Source organism: Gymnoscopelus microlampas, assembly GCF_963454915.1.
Source record: "Gymnoscopelus microlampas genome assembly, chromosome: 4".
Classification (NCBI taxonomy): domain Eukaryota; kingdom Metazoa; phylum Chordata; class Actinopteri; order Myctophiformes; family Myctophidae; genus Gymnoscopelus; species Gymnoscopelus microlampas.
The window spans coordinates 24,702,881-24,726,829 of NC_139941.1; the positions used below are offsets into that span (position 1 = coordinate 24,702,881).

The following is a 23,949-nucleotide window of genomic DNA, read 5'->3' on the forward strand; positions in this document are numbered from 1 at the left end:
GAGAAGAAAACCCCCAAACGCTATTACAATTATTAATGGCATGATGATCTATTTTAAGGCATTAGATTGGGGCAGGGTAACATGATTTGGCCATCACCTGCTATTCTAGTGAAATGAGATGACTATGAAAGTAATTGCATTTGTTAATTTGACTATAAACTTGGGTTTAGTGAATGAATTCTATTGCTGAAGAATGTGTCTTGTGTAAGTGTAACGATAAGAGTTTATGATGCATTTATTTCACAAGTTCTTACATTATTGTATTCAATTAATGATGCACTGCAGCCAGTCTGGATTTGGCAGTAAACTTCTTCATAGGGAGATGTTTGTCTATACACTCCTCTTAAAGATGTTAATGATAATAATAATAGTAGCTTGAATTTATATAGAGGCCTTTCATAAACCTAAGAACGCTTGACATCAAAAACACTGAACAACCAACAAACAAACAACCAAAAAAGACAACAAACAGCTATATGCCATAAGCCTGAGAGAGTAGGTGTCTTTTCAAGGCAGCTATAAAAGAGTCCAGTGTTGGAGCATGGCAAATCCCTATTGGGAGAGAGTTCCACAGGGTGGGGGCTGCCACACTGAAGGCTCTGTCCCCCAACTGGTTCGCTTGTTTGTTTTGGGGACAGAGAGGAGGTCCAAGTCTGTGGACCGCAGGTTCCATGTTAATAAAAATATAGTGTAAAGAAGGCTCTAGCTCCAGAGTAGCATACAAATCAGTCCAGTTTATATTTCTGATATCTTTGTTTGAATGGGTTCATAACATCCAAGTTGGTCTCAGACACAGCCAAGATATGGATGGTGTTATCTTGAGATTGAGTAGATACTAGACTTGTTAATACTTTGTTTTTAGCGGCGCTAGCCGCTCTATACCTTTAGGTATAGAGCGGATATTAGCCCTCTATACCTGGCTTTTGCGTCAACGTTCTGATTGGTCAGGCTCGCCAAGGTTCCGATTGGTCAGGTCCGTCAACGTTCTGATTGGTCAGGCTCGCCAAGGTTCTGATTGGTCAGGTCCGTCAACGTTCTGATTGGTCAGGTCCGTCAACGTTCTGATTGGTCACTATTCATGACATCATAGTGATGTCATGAATAGTAACATAGTGATGTCATGAATAGTGACCAATCAGAACGTTGACGGACCTGACCAATCAGAACGTTGACGGACCTGACCAATCAGAACGTTGACGGACCTGACCAATCAGAACCTAGGCGAGCCTGACCAATCAGAACGTTGACGCAAAAGCCAGGTATAGAGGGCTAATATCCGCTCTATACCTAAAGGTATAGAGCGCGAAGTTTGTATATCTGCTACAAAAAGCTACGAAGATAGAAGCTGATAGAGTGGGTACCTAAAGTTTATTTTTTAGGTACCCACTCTATCAGCTATGACAGATCAGTTTTTGCCACTTACCTTGGAATGCATTTGGTGATTCACTTCCAATGGCACTATTTAGTGCCACTGGGAGCCTTTTAATATTGTTTCTCTAGTAGAAACACATATCTATGACAAAATATATCAAAGGCGCCGCTACCTTCACACAGGTGTGATTTTTGTAATAATGTATTTGGCTCTGCCAACTCAAATGGTTCCACAACTGGACTGGTACTGGTCATATGAGCACATGTTAACACCTAAAGAGGGCGTAACATCCCAAAAAAATACTGATCTGTAACATTTGAAGTTCATGTGTTGTTGTCAAATAACAGAATGGTGTTAAAATGTGTTGAATTGTTGAGTTTATGACCAAGAAGCCATCTTCCCTTTTTGCTGCTGTTTGAGCCGACACCTCACCCTGAAGGCGTGTGTGAGGGTATTTAAGTTAAGGTTAGACTTGACATGAGTTCATTGAATTGAGTCAGCCTGTATGTCCCATTGAGACGTGTACGTTGGCTCCACTGTATTCGAATACTTAAAAAACTCTCATACTTTGAAATCTGAATTCTTGTCCATCTCATTATTGTGTTCTTATATGTTCTGAGTGCCCCCATCCAGATTCCCAGCACAATACACATCAATCCAGTTTATATTTCTGAAATATGTGATTATATTTGTTAGGTTGTTTAACATTTTCTGTTTTCCAAACTAATTGCAAGCACCGTGGCAATGAAATGAGGGAGCTTTTTCTAACAGTGTGAATGTTTATCTTGGGCTGCAACCTTGTGCCTACAACTGAATCACAGCCATGCTGATATTCAGGACAACAGCACAACCTCAAGTGCACCATTTATTAGTTAACAGTAATAAGAAAACAACAAGATTATTTGTTTGTTTTTGTAATAATTTATTTGGCTCTGCCAACACAAATGGTTCCACAACTGGACTGGGACTGGTCATATGAGCACATGTTGTGGTTTGCACTTAAGTATCTTGGCTTCTTTCCTTCCTTTGGTCCTCTTCTGACTACCATTCATAATTTAACCTAAAGGCAATTTGTGGGAAAAAAGTCCATCTTTGCGGTGCAAAGTTTGTTACAGTGTAGCCAAGATAGATAATGACAGACCAATCAAATTACTTGGGTGGAACTAACTGTTGCATAATTAGTTATGACAGGAGTTAATGGGTAAGCAATAGGTGAGGAATGGGATACTGTCTGAAAATGAAAGCCATGGCCACAGATGGAGTTAACCTGATTCAAAGGTGACTTTATAAGAACTCCTCCCTGTTGGTAGACAGCCATTCTTTAGCCTTTACTGACTGTCCACCGGCTGGTTTTCCCACATGTATTAACCCTTTAAGACCTGAGGCCGATTCTACAAATGCATTCTAAACCAGTAGTTCTCACATTTTCAAGATTTTTCTAAAAGGATCAAAAATAGCAGATGTACAAGCGTGAGCTTGTACAGTATATCTGCAAATTTTGAATAGCCAACGCTAAAATCTAAGGAAGTTCTTGGCGGGAAAACACAGGAAACATTTTGACATTTTCTTTTTTTAGAACTCTAAGCATCGTGCCAATAACAACACTTATTTAAGTTTCACATACAGTACCTTATTCACAGCACTGTGCTGCTGGCAAATACAATCCAGAATTGTGTATGTGACATAAAAACATGTCAGATTGAACCCCCCCCCCCCACACCCCCCCCCCCCCCCCCCCAGGGAAAAACAAAACAAAAATCTGACTAACATTTGAAAGTTTCACTGTCCTTTTATCTTGGGGGAAAAAAAAACGTAGAGCCAGCCATACTTACATACACACTTGATTTAAATATTGACCATTTACCCTGTCATTTGTTGTCTTGGGTTCATGCCACTTAGTCTTGCACTTTATAAGTCAATCTGGATAAGAGCGTCTTACAAAGGTCTGTCAAAGAAAGAAAATACATACACAGTTGTTGGTAGTTGTACTTTGAAAGATGCATTACTGTTTTTCATACAATGTAGATGGAATAATTATGGTAGTAATTACAAAGCTAGAAGGATAGACATAATGTGTAAGCAATAATTTTCAAATTAATTAGCTGAGTAATCTTTATTCATAGCTGAGTGAAATAATGTATTTTCTAGCTGAGTCTGCCAACTGTATTGGAGTGGCACAATGATGTCCTAAATCTCTGCTCCCTTTGTTGCGGGATTTGCTCAGCAGTTTTGTTTATCTTTTCATTCTTTGACTGTATAAACTGGATCAGCCCCGTAAGCTGTATAAATATATCTGTTCCCCTCGCACATTGTTCTGTTTCTATCTGCTCCACAGCTTATACTTAAATGCATTTGTTCTCTTTCCACAGACATGTGGCTGTTACTTTTCCACCACCAGCCAGAGGAATTCTAAGTTCTACACAGATCCCACAGAAGCTGTGAAAGACATCCCAAGCGGTGCAACTGTTCTGGTGGGAGGTAAGCTGTACAGTCAGGACCGCACTAGCCTCGGAAACCCATGGCTTTTTTTTTGTTGCCAAAGAAAAAAAGGACCGCACTGTAGAAAACAGGTTCAGTGACCACTGACAATGTCACCCAGTTTATTAAGAGCAAAATGCTGTTAGTGTGTTATTACAAAAACATGTGGGCTTGTAGACTGTTTAATAGGGATGTCCGATATTATCGGCCTCCCGATATTATCGGCCGATATTAGCATAAAAATTGATATCGGGAAAATATCGGTATCGGTTTTTGAAAAAAAAAAAAAACATTTTTTTTTTTTTTTTTTGCTTTATAGATAAGTTACAGGAGTTCTTACTGTATATGGTGTGTGTGATATGAAATTTGAGCTTACCCTAATCACAATAATCCCCGCATATATCGGTATTGGTTGATATCGGTATCGGTAATTAAGAGTTGGACAATATCGGTATATCGGTTATCGGTAAAAAAGCCAATATCGGACAACCCTACTGTTTAACTTGATTTGGCATACGTATCCACTATGCTGTAAGCCTTGTTCAACCTTGCGGTCAAACAAGTGTCAAATCTGTGTCCACCACAGTGTCTTACTCATTCGGTGCCATTAGTACAGTTCATGCACACATACACACTGAGATCCCGCAGTTCATATTTATAGTCTCTCCAGGCTGGTACTTTCCATTGTGTTATCTCCATGACCTTTCTCAAAGCATTTGTCTTGTTCTATGCATAACTAATGTCTCTGTTCATATACAGGCTTTGGGTTGTGCGGAATCCCAGAGAACCTTATAAACAGTTTACTGAAGACTGGCGTTCAAGGACTCACGGCAGTAAGCAACAATGCTGGGTAAGTGTGTATCTGTTTATTTGTGTGTGTGTGTGTGTGTATGTCACATGCTTGTGACATCTAGGCCTAGGCTGTTTGTATGACATTGCACATCATGTGCAGGTACCTGCATTGAGTGCATGCAACCCTAAACCTAAAACACATGTTGCGTTCCATGGTGGTGCAAGGTTTTATACAGGATGTTGTCAAGCCAAAAACCCAAAGTTATTGTTTCAACAGTAAATGGACTTCATAAAGAATTGTAAGAAGATATGTTTGTTTCAATTTTGCCATGGCCTGTCATGGATGTCATGTGACTGATGTCAGAATCGGGAACCACTGTCGTTTCAAGATTGAGTGCCACAGGGCTATTTACTCCTAAATGACATTAATAATATTATTGTTATATATCCGGTATAAATATACAGTGTCTTGCGAAAGTATTCAACCCCCTTCACTTCTTCCACATGTTGTTATGTTACAGCCTTATTCAAAAATGGATTAAATAATTTCTTTAAAAAAAAAATCTCTACACTATACCCCATAATGACAAAATAAAAACGTTTTTATTTGGGAAAAAACAGGGAAAAAACGAGTTAAGGTATAATGGAAAATATTAATATCCAGTCAGGGTGAAGGTTGACCATTTATTAGGAAGCAACAGCTGTACAGATCCCCATGTGTGCAGCTGTTAAGATTAACAGCTGCCGTCAAGTTAGAATTAGTCACATTGGTGAGAAAGCTTGCTGACTAGCCATTCAATGATATTGAATGGCAGGCCAACAAGTACACAATAATACATTTATTTGGCAATCTATTTGGCATTCTAAAATATCTATTACAAGGTGCTCACTGGGCCTCCATCCCCTTGTAGTGTTTACTCCATCCAGGCTCATTAGGGGTTGTTTAACATTGACACCTTTCTTCCAGTGTGCTGGGAGAGGTTCAGCGCAGTATGGCCACTTAAGCTGTCAGTGGTGACTATGTTATTTGCTATTAGATAATGTCAGATAGAGAGGGACCAGAACACACTAGTCTAAATGCCTTTCTGTAGAGCTCATGGAGGAGAAAGCTGCAGAACTACCCAAATCTACTATACTGTAAAATATTGTTCAATTTACGATTCATTTACGCATATTTCTCAGTGGGAAGTGCCACATTTTATTATGTCGGATGAGGAAGTTGGCAGCATGAATTGGCTTGAAACAACCATTTCAACCAACACATAATAGTGGTTGCCCATGGTAGTGCTTCTCAAATTCTAGGCCAGGTTGCAATATCACAATCAGGTTGTAAGGAGATTTAAATGGGTCCTTTTGTTTAATGATCAGTATACCATGAAGTGAATACATTTCATCATCTATCTCATGACTGCAATGTTAGACTGAATGAATTGCTACAGTTTAGTGCCTGAAAACAAAACCAGAAAAAATATAAAAGTGGTGATATGGCTTTGCCGAAACCAGTATGCTTTAACCTTTGGACTTTGTCACCCTTCGGACAGATAGTCAAAATGTTTGCTTTCCAGGATGTACTGTATGTTAAAGGCCATGCTCTTGAACACCCACTGCCTTCTTCACCTCTTCCCTCTATCATTGTTCATTTCTGGGGAAATGCCCACATTGTCTGAGGATTTATTTCGCTTGTTTCTGAATGTTTTTAATGTTCTACTGCTCTGCTGTCTTTTCAGAATAGTATTTGGACGTGGCTGTAACGTTAAACTATGAAGTTATTAATTGATCTGAACTCCTGTAACTATTGTATTTGTCTTGTCGATGGCACATACAAATACATGATGATGCATATTTTTTATTCCCATGCATTTGCTTGGTGAGTTTCTATCTACATTCTGGAGTGAAGATAGAAACAGTGCTTCTTTCTATAGCACTCCAGATTCCTAGCATTCACAGAGAAACAATGAGCTGTAACATAATATGAGATGGACAATGGTGCATGGAAGCAAAACTTTGAGAGGGCAATTCCCTACTGGAGTTTTACATTTCTTTTAGAACTAGTTGCAAGTGTAAAGACAGGTACAGTACCGGACTTTAACCACTTTCAACCTGATGGCCCTATTTTGGCATGTCATTATAGGTGAAAATCTATAGTATTTATTATATTTATAGAACAGGAGAGACTGGGAGACCGTCACTGAACAAACACGCTATAACAACATTATCAGAATATAGGGCTTTATTTGTTTTTTTTACAATATAATCACAGCACCTTTAAGTGGTTAAGGGCGGTGGCCTTTATTTCAACATAGAGATGTTGGTCCTACTTTAACATGCCTCTGGCACAGGTGTGAACATGTTTGAACTGACATTGAAAGTAGATACTATACTGTGGTCTGTGGAGAACACACACACACACACACACACACACACACACACACACACACACACACACACACACACACACACACACACACACACACACACACACACACACACACACACACACACTACTGTTTTGTAACTACACAAGCACAACACAAGCTGAACTTGAAGCTCCCTTTGAAGCCTGTGTGTGTTTTAGTGCAACAGGGTAAATCATGTGATATTTTTTAGTATTCCAAGCACACATGACCTAGATGTCTGGTCAGCTGACATAGGGCTTGAGTGAAGGACAAAGCAGGGTTATCTGTGTCGTCCTCATTCCACAACTGCTTTGGAACATTTAGTATCTATAGATAGAATACTTCTCGTGAATCAGCGTAGCTCTCTTCTTGGCTGGTATGACGAAAAGGAAATAGACCAGAGTGTCTGATCATACAGATTGTATGGATAACTAATAGCAAGCAAATTAGTCTGCGCTACTGCTCAAAAGTTTGTCGAGTATAGCACTAGTAGTGGTTGTAAAAGTGTGGTCTGGGGACCCTCAGAGGTCCTTGATGGAGTTTCAGGAAGCCTACAGCAAAATGAGGCACAATCAAATTAGTTACTAGTTGTATAATTGTGTTCTAAATCTAATCTAACAACAAAAATCCTGTCTTATGGAGTTTTCTTGCACAACATCTTTTCAAAATAAGGATCCGTGGGTCACTGACATGACATATTGAACCACACTGGACTTGTAAACAAGCTGTATATACGTTTTATTCTATTCCAATATGTCAATGACTGACTGACCTCATTCTTTTTCATTGCTGCACTAACACCATTTAGAATACAAAAGGTATTATGACATTTGGCAGTCTCCATGGGCATTGCATCTACCTGTGTGAAACAATAACTTTATTTGGACTCACAAGGCTGTGAAGTATTCTTTATTGGTCTATATTCATTATTCAGGAAATATCATCTCCATTTTATATTGGTTCTACCGATCTAATTTGTTTTATAACTAACCAACTTTGTTCGATTACAATTTACCATATGCCCAGAGATAAAATGGCATCCCTTGGGCACACAGTTACATTTAAAAAAATAATAATTGGATAAAAAAAAGTACAGCTTCACATGTTTTACCATTGCACCATATGTTCTATCCACCTCACTGTCGCTCTTGTATTAACTATTGATGTGTTAGTGTTTGTTGATGTGTGAACTTTGTTACATTTTCCAGCTCTTAAAATGAGCAAAGAAACACGGAGAGCATAATCATGGCCTTGTCTTGTAATCCCTCTTGGCCTGCAGACTGACATAGTTTCATAGTTGTGGTGATAGTTGTGGTTAGGCTGCAGCTAGCATGTGCTTCGCCTGTCTAGTTTTGACCTTGAATAACCTCTTTGGTGGCTTCAAGTAAAATGAGCTATGTTATAGATAGTGGGAAATGCATAGGACTAATTGGAAGCTTAGAGGTGAAAACAAACAAATAACATAATCAGTGGAGGGAAAATGTCAGCGGTACAGTAGGTGAATATAGGAGAGTGTAGGAGTGTCTTCAGGATTACACTATGCTGATTGTCTAACACCCCCACCTGTGCAATATTGGTTTGGATCATTTTAATAGAATTTAGAGTGTTAAAACCATTCAGGCTCAGAGGCAGTAACACTAAATTACAGGGGGAACAGGGAAGCAACCAAGAACACAAACACACAACCAGCAGGTGTTGTCAGAGGGGAAGTCACAAGAGTCTTACACTTCTCAACCACTAGTTGGTGTTTCACTTGGAGAATCAAATGTGTGTGTGAGCAATACACATATATATATATTTTTTTGTGTGTGTGCGCGCGCAGGGTGGATAACTTCGGGCTTGGCCTCCTTCTCAAGACGAAACAGATCAAAAGGATGATTTCCTCATACGTTGGGGAGAATGTGGAGTTTGAGAGACAGTACCTGTCTGGAGAGCTGGAGGTGGAACTTACACCACAGGTTGGAGACACACGCACACACGCACGCACGCACGCACGCACGCACGCACGCACGCACGCACGCACGCACGCACGCACGCACGCACGCACGCACACACACACACACACACACACACACACACACACACACACACACACACACACACACACACACACACACACACACACACACACACACACACACACACACACACACACACACACACACACACACACACCTAAGTACAAGCCTTCGCCATGAAATGCTAAACTCTATTAAAACCATCATGTGGAGTCTTTCTTAGTCATTTATATTTCATCTGACCGTGTTGCTCAGTATATAGAGGATTTTTGAAAATCAGTTTCTTTGTGCGAGTGGAGTGAACGTACGACAAAGCATGAATGAGGCTTTACTCCTCCCCACCTGTCAACTCTCCCTTCAGGGTACCCTGGCAGAGCGGATCAGAGCAGGGGGCGCAGGAGTTCCAGCCTTCTTCACAGCCACCGGATATGGCACACTGATCCAGGAGGGAGGCTCCCCCATCAAATACAACAAAGACGGCACCATCGCCATTGCTAGCGAGTCGAGGGAGGTCAGAATGCAGCCTATTGGCGTGCTGGTTTTCTCACTCGAAAAACTCACTCAGTTTAGTGCGGGGACAAACAAATTGTTCTTCCATTGCACGTTAGCCATTTGAATGAATGCCAACCACTAGACATTCTTCACAATTTGCATTTATTCTAAACAGCAGTTTGATGCTGAATAGAACCATCATTATGAGTCACTTGAGTTAAGTGGAGCGTGATTGTTGTTCTGCGTGACAATCTTTGCATTTCTACTTTTTTACCACTTAAGCCCTGGCCTATACTTAATGATTAAACAAATAGCGAAAATTGCGGATCTACAAGCTCACTATGTGTTGCATCGCGATGTGTTTAAAATAAATATTACATTTTATTTAAAAATAATAAAAGAATATCCCAAAATAGGGACACCAGAATGAATGTGGTTGAGCACTAAGCCATGTAGCTTGCTTTTGCCTTTTTTTTTGGGGAACATTTTAGAAAAGCACTATATAAATACCGCATGTATGATGTCTTGAATGTGTGCAGGTGCGGGAATTCAACGGTAGGAACTACATCATGGAAAAGGCTATCGTTGGAGACTTTGCTTTGATCAAGGCCTGGAAAGCTGACAAAGCAGGAAACATTGTCTTCAGGTACTGATGCAGCCCACATTAGCACCAGCATGTTCCCTTACAACAGTGTAAATATTTACTTTTCCTGTGGTTCAGCTACTTCTCACCTCAGAGCACGTTAAACTTCTCTTAATCACCTTGCTATGTTTGCACAATAAGCAGCACATGCTTGTGGATTCAGGCCATTCAGTAATGGATGGTTTTATTTGTAGGGGTTTGTGGACAGTTATTTCCTTTGAACCACAGATCTCAACCCATGAGATGAGAACTGTAGTTCAAAAGGAGGAATGGTCACATATCTATCTAAGTAGATTTAGGTGGTTTTGACCTTTGGTTTACTTTGGTACTACCTAAGTTTTGTTTTACTTTGGTACTACCTAAGTTATTGTGAACTTAGGTACACAATAAAGGGGGGATCACCACCCTGACTAAGAATCAACCTGGGGACCTCCGTTTTGTTGGTAGGCGATATGGGCTAAGATTTGTTTATTTTGGTAACATTTGCTATGCATCTCATCTCATCCAATGGTCCACAGACTACTAGTGCCCATGGCATAGTTAGTTAGTTAGTCCTGCAGGTGTTCCATGGGAAAATGTAAAAAAATTGATGCAAGTAAATGAAAATAAATACAAGTAATCAAAATCATATTAAATCATATAAGTCCATCAAATTTAAGAAAATATTTGAATTAATAGGCTTGGTGTGAGGGGAAAAAGCTTGAAGTTAAATAATTACTGTTAAGTGCTTGATTTAACAAATTTAGCTTTTACTGTAAATTCTGGGAGTTCTGCCTGACGACTCATCCAGAACTTCACAAGGGACTGTGTTTCATACACGTGCCTCTTGACAGGGTCTGTGGATTCCTCTAGTAGTTATGCTTGAAGTACTTTTGGAATTGAAGCTTAAGCCTCCTCAAATGACCACTGATTATGATGATAATGTATTTGATTCCACTGTCCTCAAGTTTCTCCAAAATAAAACTATAAAAAGCAAGTCCTTTGCACACCTACAAAAGCGACAGGTGCGTAGGAGAAGACCAAACAAGGGCCCCAATGTACTGAAAGCAAAAACCACACACTGTCTTCAAATGCAATTAAAAAGGTTTAATGGGAATAACAACGTTTCGGTCTGTTAGACCTTCATCAGGTTATCTTTTAGGAATAAAAGATCCTAAAAGATAACCTAATGTAGGTGTAACAGACCAAAACGTTGTTATTCCCATTAAAACTTTTTAATTGCCTTTGAAGACGGTGTGCAGGAGTGTTTGTCTCCAAATAAAATAATGGGGAAAAGATCTTCACTTTCCTTCAGTACACTACTAAAGGCATGGTCAGGGACCACATGCAATACCTTCACGGACCACCAGTGATCCACGTACCACCAGTTGAAAACCCCTGCTCTAAACTGCTGAAATGAGCAACAAATGAATGGTGAATGACATATTGTTTGAGAATGTAATTTTCTTCCTATTCATCGATATTGCTGCAGTTCAAAATCGGTTGATGCAGTTCAGTCTTTGTTCACAAGAGAGCAGTGTTTCACATCAAGTAATCTACAAGCCTTTTCAGCAGATACAGTCAGGGTAGTGTTGATTGCTTTTTTAAGCAGGTCTGAAAAGCAGGCATGGCTGCTCCTTATTGTTTTTTGTTTGTTTGTTTTTCCACCCATATTGATGTGTGTTTGGGGTCCGTTTTTCACTGTCACCTCTGTTTTTCAGGCTTTGTTTTTGACTAGACAAAAAATTAAACTTGCCGTTTTGTTTACTGCTACCTCTGTCCTTCTCTTCGGACAGGAAAACGGCGAGGAACTTCAACCAGCCCATGTGCAAGGCAGCCAAAACCACAATTGTAGAGGTACGCATATCAGAAAAGCGGAATGCATATCAGACACAAGAATCGTCTGTCAATGGCCCAGCTCTTTCTTTACCGCAGTCACAGAGATGTGGCACGGTGATTATGAATAGTGTTATTAGTATTTAGTACTAGTACTAGTATTTCCGCAGGACATCAGGTTGTTAACCTGCAAGTATTTCATGGATGTTTTTGAATGTAGACCGTGCATAGCATCAGTAAAGACCAGACAATTCAGATGTTTGCAGTGCTCACAGCAGTACACACACACATCATGTAGCCGTAACACACACACCACAACACACCTATTGTTTCAACTTAAGCTTTGTCCACCTACCTCCCATGGACAAACTGGAAGCCAACTGTTTTTTAGTCAATTAAATTATAGGCTGGAATAGATGCATGCTTGCAACAGTCTGGAGTTAAAATAAGGCACAGGCCGCTTTCTGGGGCGTCCCCACATAATGTAACAAGCTGGTTAAAGGTTGATTTGGATCGAACTTGGCAGTAGGGGTTAGAGCCGGGACCTCTGCTATCGATTGATTGATTTGAATCGGTTAAAGTTTTCGCACAATACAGGGGTTATTGTGGCAGTGGTGTGTGGTTTAAAGGGACACAGCCAGGATACATGTGAGGAACAGGCAACATCTGTCTAATTGAGTTGATTGTCTTTGTCCTGGCTATGTTTTAAGAGTTAATCAACTTTATTGAAAAAGAGAAGTGCAGAGGAAGATGCTTGATTGGATAGTTCCAGCACCATTTCTGTTTATTTTGCTTAAATTATCAATGATATGTGTTACTTCACAAGTTACCAGTTCCAATCCTTATCATACCTACAAGCAAAATGGCAGGACAGACCTCTGCTAAATCCTTGGATGGATCAGTTGTTGAGATGAAATCTACTGCTGCGATTCTACAAAAGTTATCTGATGGGTAAATCTATGCATCTATGTTTTTTGAGGATAAAGACGCTATGTCTTTTTTTTATTATGAATTTTGCACAGACACAGGAAACATGAGCGTAAAATGTAACGATTACAAAGAGGTCTGCAGTTTTCGGATAAAAACAGAAAACAAACAAACAAATAACACACAAAGTAAATTATTATGCTTAAGCGTGAAGTGTATCTGTTGGTAGAAAACAAAACAAGACTAACGGATAAAGACAGACGATTAAAGACACCATATCTTAACCCTTTAAGACCTGTAGCTGATTCTACAAATGTCTTCTAAATCCTAACAGTTTTCTGAAAAACCTATGTTTCTATATCAGTGGTGCTCAAACCTTTTCATGTCAAGGACCCCCAAAATTATATGTATTTGGCCGCCGACCCCTATCTCAAAATATTTTGTTTCAGGGACCCCCAGAAGCAAAGATTTGAGTTAAAAATGTCCGCACACATTTTTTGTGTGTGATTTGCACACATTTTCACGATTTCTCAAAAATAGCAGATCTACAAGCTCATACCGCTGCACTCGGTGCCGCGCTATGAGCTTGCATATCTGCTATTTTTGAATAGCCAAAGTGTAAAATAATGCTTTTTAGCTCAAATCAAAAAGTGACACAGATGCGTTCCAGCCCAGGTCTTACTGAAGAAAACACTTCCAGGAGGATTTTCCTGAAGACCTGGATTTGAAGTGCGCTTACTGGTCGTTGTTTCCATCCAAGAACAGGGCTCCCCTGAGGCCTTTTGTCATACGCTTCCTGAGATTTCAGCAAAGCGAGAAACCTTGGCAGGGAAGTCCAATATATGCGCTAGAAAATGTGCTTCTTTCAGGATTCCTCAAAGGCTACACAAGATTGAGGGCACTCCTTCCTCGAGTGTAAATGATTACTTCACTTAGCTAAGAAGGGTATCAGATACCCTGCTGTATGTCCTTCACTATGCCCAGGGGTATAGTGCTTGGCAATGTGTCGTCACCACAGGGGCGTGGCATAGTAGCTGCAGACATACTGGTGGGGGTCAATGTTAAGTCAATCTGTTTATCCCCCACCAAGATGTCCGCCACTCCAAATGACACTTGTTGACGCCCCCCTTCATGTTTTTTTTGCTACGCACTATAATACATAGCAGTGCATCAAAAACCTTTAAACGCTGCCTTGGATACAATATGTTTATATGGTTAGTGAGCCTGTTTTACACCCCCCCCCTGAATTATACGGTATTATTCATTTACAAGATGCCTTAAGTTTTAGAGCCTATTGAGCTATTTTCTCTCTTTTCGTCTTCCTCGAACTGTGATGCTGGGTAGCAGGGGGAAATTTAGGTAAACAGAAATATTCTCTTGTGTTGGATTATTTTCTCATAGAGGGTGTGTGTGGCGTGATGTGTGCGTGTGTAAAGCTTTTCAATTTTGTTGTATAGGCTGTTTGTGACCCCCCCCCCCCCCTTTCTGCCTTCTGTGTTATACTGAGACTGGTTCCTCATATGCCAAGACAGCATGTGGCACCTCACTGACACATTTTTACCACTGGAATGGATTTTTGATTGACTCTTTGTACTTACAGACTTCTACATCAACACACAGGATACATTTCATTCCATCTGTCTGTTCACGACATTCACAGGACATTTGCAGAAGAATAATTGCTGCACACATACACACAGTAAACACCTCCAATATTGAAACTATTTGAGTCAGGGGAGAAAATGGATGTGTGTAAAAACATGCCCAGGCAGTGCTCGAAATGCTATTCTTTCCTTGCTGGTGTGCCGGCCTGCTCTCTCAAACCCTTACACCTGATCCAGAATGCCGCGGCACAGCTGGAGCCATAATATGAAAGTTTGCACAGCCGCCCTCTACACTAAATGGATGTGTACAAATTGTTGTTTTTCCTTATGGACGTGTTTTTCATCAGATGTATGAAAGAACCCCTACGTGTATTTTAATCATAAATCCTGACATGGTGGAGTAATCGTTGTGATATTGTGCACACATGAATGCTCAATATCCACGACCATTTTTACCCCTAAATGGTTAGAGAAAAACATTAATACCCTACACCAGGGGTTCTCAAACTTATTTATAGCACGGCCACATTTTATGGGGGAAATGTGTTGGCGACCCCAAGACTTTATTTATAGTGCAATTTCAAAGTGGAAATAAAGAATATCTTAACATAAAAGCTGTTGGTAACTGGTCGGGTTGCCTGTGAGCATGACACGCTTGGTAATTGGTTACATCACGATCGCAATCCATAAGTTGAACGGTTTGTTGACTCAAATGCCGATTTGGGGGCTTATTGTGTTTGCTGGCACATAGGCTACAACCTGCTTTATAACTATGAAGAGCTAAATAAGTTCTGTGTGCCTCTGCAAGGGCTTCTGTGTGTGTGTTGTCTCTTTCCTGTGTTGCTGCTCTGCTGGTTCTCGTCGGTTGGAGCTGTATGTGTGTATGAAGAGTCAAAATGTCAAAGCCAATGTCTGCGAAAACAGTGAAAAAGAATTGTAACTAACAGACTATGAAATCGAAACATTAGTGTCAAAACAATAAAAAAAATCTAATCTGGCAGTGTAGTAGTGGCATATGAAAGAAAAGTGGACTGAATTGGTTTGTGCTGTAAATATTTTTACGCTATAGTGTTCGTTCAGAGAAATGCTTTGAGGAAGAAGTGAAGAAGTGATTGGGACTTAAAATGGGAAGCCAAAAAGCAGAACATTGCCTATAAGGCAAGAGTCAGCCACTGGAGGAGGTGAGGGGACTGATGATAACAATACATATATCATAATAAGAATACGTGCTGTCTGGCTTTCGTACTGTACTGTACTGCTTTCACCACTGGATCAGATCATAACTGGTATCAACGTCCAGAAACACAGTGATTTCACAGAAGTATTTCTGATAAATGTATTGAACCAGCCGGCAAAATGTGTTGTTTTTTTACTCAGCAGCATGTTTATGTGTATATACCCTTGATACTTACAATTATTACATAATCATCTAATCGCAATTATTTGAGATGATCACAATTACTTTTGCATAATCGTCAAAATGTTCACACATTTTCAAATATTTGAAAAAGCAGAAATAGCAGATCAGCAATGTATAATATTATTATATGCCAATAATTTCTTTGTATATTTAAGTTTGGCCCTGCCCTGCGCAATGTTTGATTACGAAGCCTAAAAGGCAAACAGAATTTTTTATTGTATTCATATGTTCCAAAGTTAATGCGAGTTATTTGTAGATCGGTTCTGACACTCCGTCACTTGCCGATAATTTGGTATAGTTCGGTCAACAGAACAAAAAAGACTACTATCTCTCTGCCCTCAGGTTTCCCGTCTCTCGCTGAAAATGCCCCCCCATAAGTAAATGAATAAATACATTTACACACGAACATTTTCGACGGCATCCCTAGTCTATCTGTCCTCTGAAACAATGTGGTTTACGGTTAGTGTAAACCAACTGTAAACCGATATATAAAATATCGCAATACAGTATGACATCACAACAAAACATATGGTTGCGTTTTGATATTGTGATATTTAATGTAATATATATCGATATGAAACAAACCAACATACAGTACAAGTGTACACAGGGTATCTGTACATGTCTAAAGTGACGATGTAAGGACTTTTTAATACCTCCTAAAATAAACTAATAATAAGACATGAGAGCGAGAGAGAGATAGAGGTGTAGATATACTATTTATAGATACCTCCCCCACTCTCCTTTTCCCCCAGACACTTCCCCACTTTGAAAACCACTGCAATAGGGTTCCAACACCCATTACCATGTCTCTGTAACCAAATGCAGTGACGAAGGTTGTGATGACGGGGGAGATGATGGGAGTGTTCATGATGAAAACGACAGGTCGTGGATCAGTGTCACACAATGAAATCACCAAATTTTCTCTCCGAAAAGAGTAATATCCCCCCTCCCCCCTCTGACGCAAGCGATGCAGCTTGGTACAGTAAAGACACTTGTGTGACGTTGGGAGTTGTGAGGTAGCAGGGAAGGAGTGACATGAATGATGAAGCAGCTCAGCTCAGTTCAGGCGAGACGAGGCCACACAAACCGGCGAGGACATAATTTGTTGGGTTTAATCATGAACTGTCTGCTTCCACCTTTGCGCGAAAGGAACCATCTGCTCAGGGTGTCTGTACTAAGCGGAGGGAGTGGTTCTGAAACGCAGCCAGAGACTAGGGCTGTACTGTAGTTGGACTGCATGATGGCAATAACCATTCACTTTATGCAGATTATTTCTATGTAATTACATACAGTATTCTTCTGTTTAATGGAAGACTAGACGCTGAAGTACTGTAACACATTATGAGATCTAAATAATTCTGTGTCGCACATGTCAATACCATGCCTGGTTTCTATGGATTCTATGGATATCACACCCACATTTGAAAACAAACAACTTAAATGCTCAGAAGAAAAAAACATCCAATAGCTCTTCCATGTGCCAAAATCAGGCTCCATCAGACATCTGTCAATTTCAGCAGTCTTTGACGAAGTCTCTTAATTCGCACCCACTCCTTTCAATCTCCCGTTCCAACAAACAGCCCTTTGAGACACTTGTCTGCATATGAAATAAATGCTTTTATCCAGGTGCCAGGCGGCCATCTGACGTGAATCATCACAAGCAAATTCGTGTTTTTTTTGGCACATTCAATTGTGAAAGAGGTATTCACTTAATTTAAATTGGTTCATCCCTCCACATTCTGTTATTGGTTTTCATCACTCTCAAACTATGATCCATATGATTGTCTTGTATACAGAAATGAATCACTTGAATATAGTATAATGTACTTCTATTTGAATAAAGCATACAATTAGGCATCAGTTAATTTATGAGATACTATAGCCTACGTGTCTAAGGGCTCAAGACACCCATTATTGTTAGAACACTTTTTGTCATCAGTCCTTACTGGCGATTTGTGAAATCACATCTGCCACTGCCCCTCTGTTGTAGCAGCGCACGCAACACATGGACATTATTTATGACAAGATTAATTATTGGGCACAATAAAGTAATAGGACTGTGCAGCCATGTCCATTAAGAGCCTTTAATGCCTGATAGTGAAGCAGTTATGGTTCTCCTGACGATAAGTTGCTCTTTAGGATTCAGAGCGTACCATGTCATAAATCTGGTGTGTGGTCGGTATTGATCCTGCTGTGGTTGTACCGAAGAGGCTGTGACCAAAGAGAGGACACCCATTGGTCAGGTGTCTTAGAGGCCACTGCATACATATTATTCACGTTGTCTCAATACCTAGGGCACAGCTTTATGCATGTGTATAGATCAGATTTGACTTTGTGTTTGTCACAATATGTCTGTGTGTGTTTTTGGTGTACGCTTAAAGGAACATTTCACCAATTTTCAACCTTATCTTCATATAACTGGTCCTCACTAATGATCATTATAAGATGGCACACTTTCCTATTTTCTATTCAGTCTGTGGCACGATGTCCGTCTTTTCAGTCTCTCATTGGTGGACTATGGACAGTTCAGAAAACTGCCTACCGATGACACCATCGATGTGGATTCCAAGCTAATAGAAACTACAGCCTTTCTCTTCCTGGAAAGTTAGCTTGCTGAAATAGAAGCCACCATTCTTACATCAATAAAAAATAACACCCTGTGTGAAGGTAGCGGCGCCTTTGATACATTTTGTCATCGATATGTGTTTATAATGTGTTTATAGCCATGTGTCACGTGAAGCTTGACCAATCACTTTGTTGACAGGTCTGACCAATCAGAACGTTGACGGATCTGACCAATCAGAACGTTGACGGTGAACACGGACAAAGTCACCTTTAGGTATATACCTAAAGGTATATACCTAAAGGTATAGAGCGGCTAGCGCCGCTAAAAAATGACGGGTCTGACCAATCAGAACGTTGACGGGTCTGACCAATCAGAACGTTGACGGTGAACACGGACAAAGTCAGGTATAGAGCAGCACCGCTAAAAAAATAAAATAGAAATGTTTGAAATCTTGTTTTGAAATGACCAAACCTGCCTACCTATGATGCCACTTGTAGCCTGTAGGCAGGTTTCTGAACTGTCTACAGCCCTCCTCTGAGACACGGACAGAATAGACAGAAATGGTGCCATATTTGAATGAGCATTAGTTTACCAATTATACCAATTATATGAAGATGGGTTGAAAATGGATGATGTGGTCCTTTAACCACATGAACCCTAGCTACCTGGGCGAATATTGGGCGATAATAGCACATCTAGATAGTTTGGATATTCTAGATTTGGAGTAGAGGGAAAAAAGGAGTGGACCAAGTGTAGAGTTCTAGGGGATCCCAGTCAACATAAGTATATAGGCTATTGGGTTTAAGTGGTAAGTAGGATGGCTTGGTTTTAACTAATAATTGCTAAGCTATAAATTGGTCGGGGGCGACAGAATATGATGCATCGATCCCAAATTCAGCCAGAACAATACAGTTGTGACACCACATTCAATAGCAGTGAGAGCCTGTGCTTTTAAAAGCCTTTGCTCCATTTGTTTTGCCCACATTGGCTGTCAGTTTGATATGCAAGGCAAATTCTGGCCTGTCAGTGATGACATTTTGATTCTGAGAGGAATGGCCCACTTATTTGTCTTTCCTTGAAGAGTGAAATTATCCAGGTTCAGGGTGTTCCTTTACAGATAAAATGGTGACTTTGAAAAAGTTTACTCTAGAGAAGACACGCATAGACAGTACGGTTTTCAGTATTTCCAGTAATGGTGCACTTTGTTGAATTTAAATATAATGTGCACATACTGATTTCGTCTAAGCCTGTGCCCTCTAACCCTTTGACTTTCACGCAGCAGTCTTTCAATCCCATCGGCTCAAGTGGGCGATACTATCTGACTTTTGACGAGATTCCAACTGTTTCATTCTGCTTTTGCAAATAAAACATTTACATTATAGTACTTAAGGCTGACATACATAAAGTGCTATCCATTATCATCTTAGAGATTATTCAGTGGATTAAACTAATAATCGAGAAGCATGTTTTTTTTTATAATTGATTAAATTCCTTAGTCTGATTGCACTTTACAGTTTTTGCTACTGTATTTAAATACATGTGCAAACAACATAGGATATATTTTATCTCTGAATATTGTGTATGTATATAATCAATTGAATGTTATTTGTAGATATCACGAGTACTCAAGCCTACAGATAATTTCTAATAATCGGACACATCCTGAAATCCTGTTTACTTTTTGTATCACACACCATATGCACTCCTGTAACTTTCACCAGCAAAAACCCCCACCCCATACCGCACCATTACATCATTCCTCTGTCGTATTGTGTGATTTATTCAACCTCCGCCAGCTTAACCACTTAAAACCCTATATACTTAGTTGACTGGCATCCCCAGGGCGCTATACTGGGGCTGCTCCGTTTTTCCCTTTACACACCAAATCTCAGAATTTTCACAGAATATTCGTCCCAGAATATGGACGCTAGGGTTCACGTGAATAAGAAAAATCACACCCTGTGTGAAGGAAGCGGTGCCTGTGGGGCGGGGCTTAACTCATTTCAGTTCGTCCCTATTGGTGGTCTGAGTCCACTTACCAAATTTTTACTTGGTAGCATGCTGCAAACTGGAATGAAGTTTAAAGCCCAGCCAATGGGCAGACAGAGGGGGCGGGGCTTTAGTAATTACAGTTCGTCCCTATTGGTGGTTTTAGTCCATGTACAAAATTTGTACTCCCTAGCATGCTGTGAACTTGAGTTATGCCTGTTTAAAGGCCAGCCAATGGGAAGACAGAGGGGGCGGGGCTTCAGCAATTCATGCTCGTCCCTATTGGTGGTCTAAGTCCACATACCAAATTTGGACTTGGTGGCATGCTGCAAACTGGAGTTATAGCTGTTTAAAATCCCGTGCTCATCCCGTGCTTGGGGGTCCCTGGACCCCTCTTTGATAACTTTTGCAATTCATGCTCGTCCCTATTGGTGGTCTAAGTCCACATACCATATTTGGACTTGGTGGCATGCTGCAAACTGGAGTTATAGCTGTTTGAAATCCCGTGCTCATCCCGTGCTTCCACGGACGGACATACGGACAAAGTCAAGCTTAGAGCGGTTGGCACCGCTAAAAAGAGTATGTATTTTGTGTGTCAGACAAGCAGATTGTCAGGTTGTCTGACAATTTAATATAGGAAAGCACTTTGAAAATTACCAAATCATTACTTGCTAGGTAACCGATCGGTGCTATTCAAATGGGGAATGTTCTGTATAGTATCCAGCAGGTACATTTATTTCTTTATCGCATGTACAATACAGTGAAAGGCCCAGTGCATTGTGGGATTCAATACACCGGGGATTATATCAAAGCGGAGTTCTTTGCCACAATTGGATTATCTGTTGCAGTAAACCATGTACCTGATTGCTGTTGATGGCTATGAGTGTGTGTGTCTGTGTGTGCGCGCGTTTGTACGTGCCTGCGCGCGCAAGAGGGTATACAGCAAGTGTGTATATAATGTCCTGTATACCTTCAGAGCGGTCTGGGGTCTAATTGGACCTGAATGAGCTCCATCCGCAGGGTTCCATCAACAGCCTCCAGCCATCTGTCCATCTGTGCTGAAATGAAATCAAGGGTCATTGCCTAGGCTGGGCAGTCGGCCCAGAAGAATGAAGGAGAAAGATGCAGTGTGTGTTGTATTTGGGACCTGGTATTGGGCTATAAATCTTGAACCGTAGGACGTGCAGTCAGACTTTTCTTAAAAGTTTACTTTACTAAACGTTTACTAAAAGTTTGTAAAGTCTGCTTTACCAGATGTTTACTAAAAATGAGTTGTGTGTTGTGATATTGGTTCATTCGGACATACATTATGTTAGTGACAGACTTGTGCTGAGGCTGCACAGATGGGCCAGTGTTTGCGGAACCAGGGTTACTTATTTTCACATACAATACAAAATATTGCATGTGAAATGTGAATATATATATATATAGATGCGTGTGTGTGTGTGGACACTGGACACAGTTTCTAATTAGTGTTTGTAATTAGTGCTCTGTGTTCCAGTGAATGGAAATTTGAATTTCTCCTCTGCTAGACCAGGGGTCTCAAATGCGGCGTGCGAAGGTGTCCAATCTGGCCGTGAGATGATTTGGGGGGAAAAGAAGACAATTATTCCTTGACATTTATTAGCCTAACATTTATTAGCAGCGGATATCAGGCCGTTCCGTCGCTGCTGTCTCTACCGCTGCAGTCTAGCATGCTTTGATATGGGTACAGTACTTAAAGAAAGCCAAAGACAGCAGTTTGTCATTCCACGCCCCAGACCCACCAGCACAAACACTTACATACACAGAGGGTGTGCACAACTGTTCGGCCCGCATGAAGTCGAATTTTGCTAAATTATTTTGGAACCCCTGTTGTAGACTATTTTGTGCTTTTGAGATCATTTAAAAGGCCATTCCCTGTTTCATAATGACAGTGCTGCCCCCATGCTACCCCAATCAGATCTCCGACCACAACCCTATCACAACACCACCTTTGGAATTAAGTAATAATATTGGTGGTCATAGTGGATCGTCACATTGCATATGAATCATTTGAAACGTAAATGCATGTAGCGCTTTGGCCTCTGTGGCGTACTTACATAGAAGCTGGCTGTTCACAATTTACTTTTGTATAGCATAAGAGGCTCTCTAAACATTGCGAAGAAACTGATTGTTGTGGTGTCAATATTCTGGGTTAGACGAGCCTGAGCTAAGCCCAGACACTGGCAGGCTAACAGAGCATGGTTAAGCTCTCTCACACACACACACACACACACACACACACACACACACACACACACACACACACACACACACACACACACACACACACACACACACACACACACACACACACACACACACACACACACACACACACACACACACACACACACACACACACCCACACCCACACACACACAGGTTGAGATCACCTGATCCTAAATGGCCACACACACACACTACACAGGGGGGAAGATGGAGAGTCTATAAATACACAGGGTAATGAGAGTATGGAGTCACTGTCATCCTTCTGTTCTGTCACCCGTAGCCACTCTGTCTCTTTCTCCTCATTGTTGCATTGCACACCACACACACACACACACACACACACACACACACACACACACACACACACACACACACACACACTATGCAGACAGGTGGATTATAGTCTAAGATAACCGCACAATTAAAATATTAATTGTTACTAAAGCTGTTACACTGCTGTGTAGTCATGAGATCTTGCCGAAGAAATTGATATTGGTGGGGTTACTTAGTCATGTCCTCGTTTTGTGAACACCATCTTTAATTGGTAAATTTCGATAATGAGCTGTTTTTTTATTTTTATTTTTTCTTATCTTTTTTTCTATTTCCCCCCATTTAGTCATTATGACAATTCCCATTTCCCTCTGTGCGTGTTGAGGAACATGCTATCCTTCCACTCCCCACTGAACAGGCATCAACACCAAGCTGTAGGATTCCCTAGTGCAGTGACAGCTTCTCAGCCCGCGAATGCGTTCAACTGTGTTCGTTGGAGTGCCCGGTTAAGCTGGATGCACCGTGGAGGATTCGAGCTCCAATCCCTGTGGTGGTGGGCAATATCTTTATCCCTGCCACGACCCCTTATTTTCTTTTTCTTTTTTTAACCGACAGTCATTATGTAAGAGGATATGTCTTTTTCTTTCTTTTTATCAGCTTGCTCGAAGAGCGGCTGGTCTACGAACAGACAGAGCAACAAGTCAACACCTATGCGAGACCTTTTTGACTTTTTCACCATTGGCTGTCCTTTAAGCCAATGGGGAGACTTCCCATACTCTGAACGGTGGTCGTCCTCCCATGCTATGGCATCATAACCCTACTAAACACGCATGCCTGCCCTGGTGACTGCTCGCAAGTTGTCGCAACATAACTATCAACTCCAGCGGAGTTTGGAATTATGCAGTACTGTA

The 23,949-nt window shown here is 40.7% G+C and overlaps 1 protein-coding gene across 1 annotated transcript in view; it reads left to right on the forward strand.

Annotated features, from left to right (window-relative positions):
* Window positions 1–23,949, forward strand: part of oxct1a (3-oxoacid CoA transferase 1a) — a 62,688-nt gene that overhangs the window by 1,324 nt on the left and 37,415 nt on the right. The window contains exons 2-7 of the mRNA XM_084056135.1: window positions 3,742–3,850; window positions 4,610–4,700; window positions 8,861–8,996; window positions 9,418–9,567; window positions 10,088–10,194; window positions 11,967–12,027. Coding sequence (XP_083912261.1) covers window positions 3,742–3,850; window positions 4,610–4,700; window positions 8,861–8,996; window positions 9,418–9,567; window positions 10,088–10,194; window positions 11,967–12,027 — 654 coding nt within the window. The remainder of the gene's footprint in view (window positions 1–3,741; window positions 3,851–4,609; window positions 4,701–8,860; window positions 8,997–9,417; window positions 9,568–10,087; window positions 10,195–11,966; window positions 12,028–23,949) is intronic.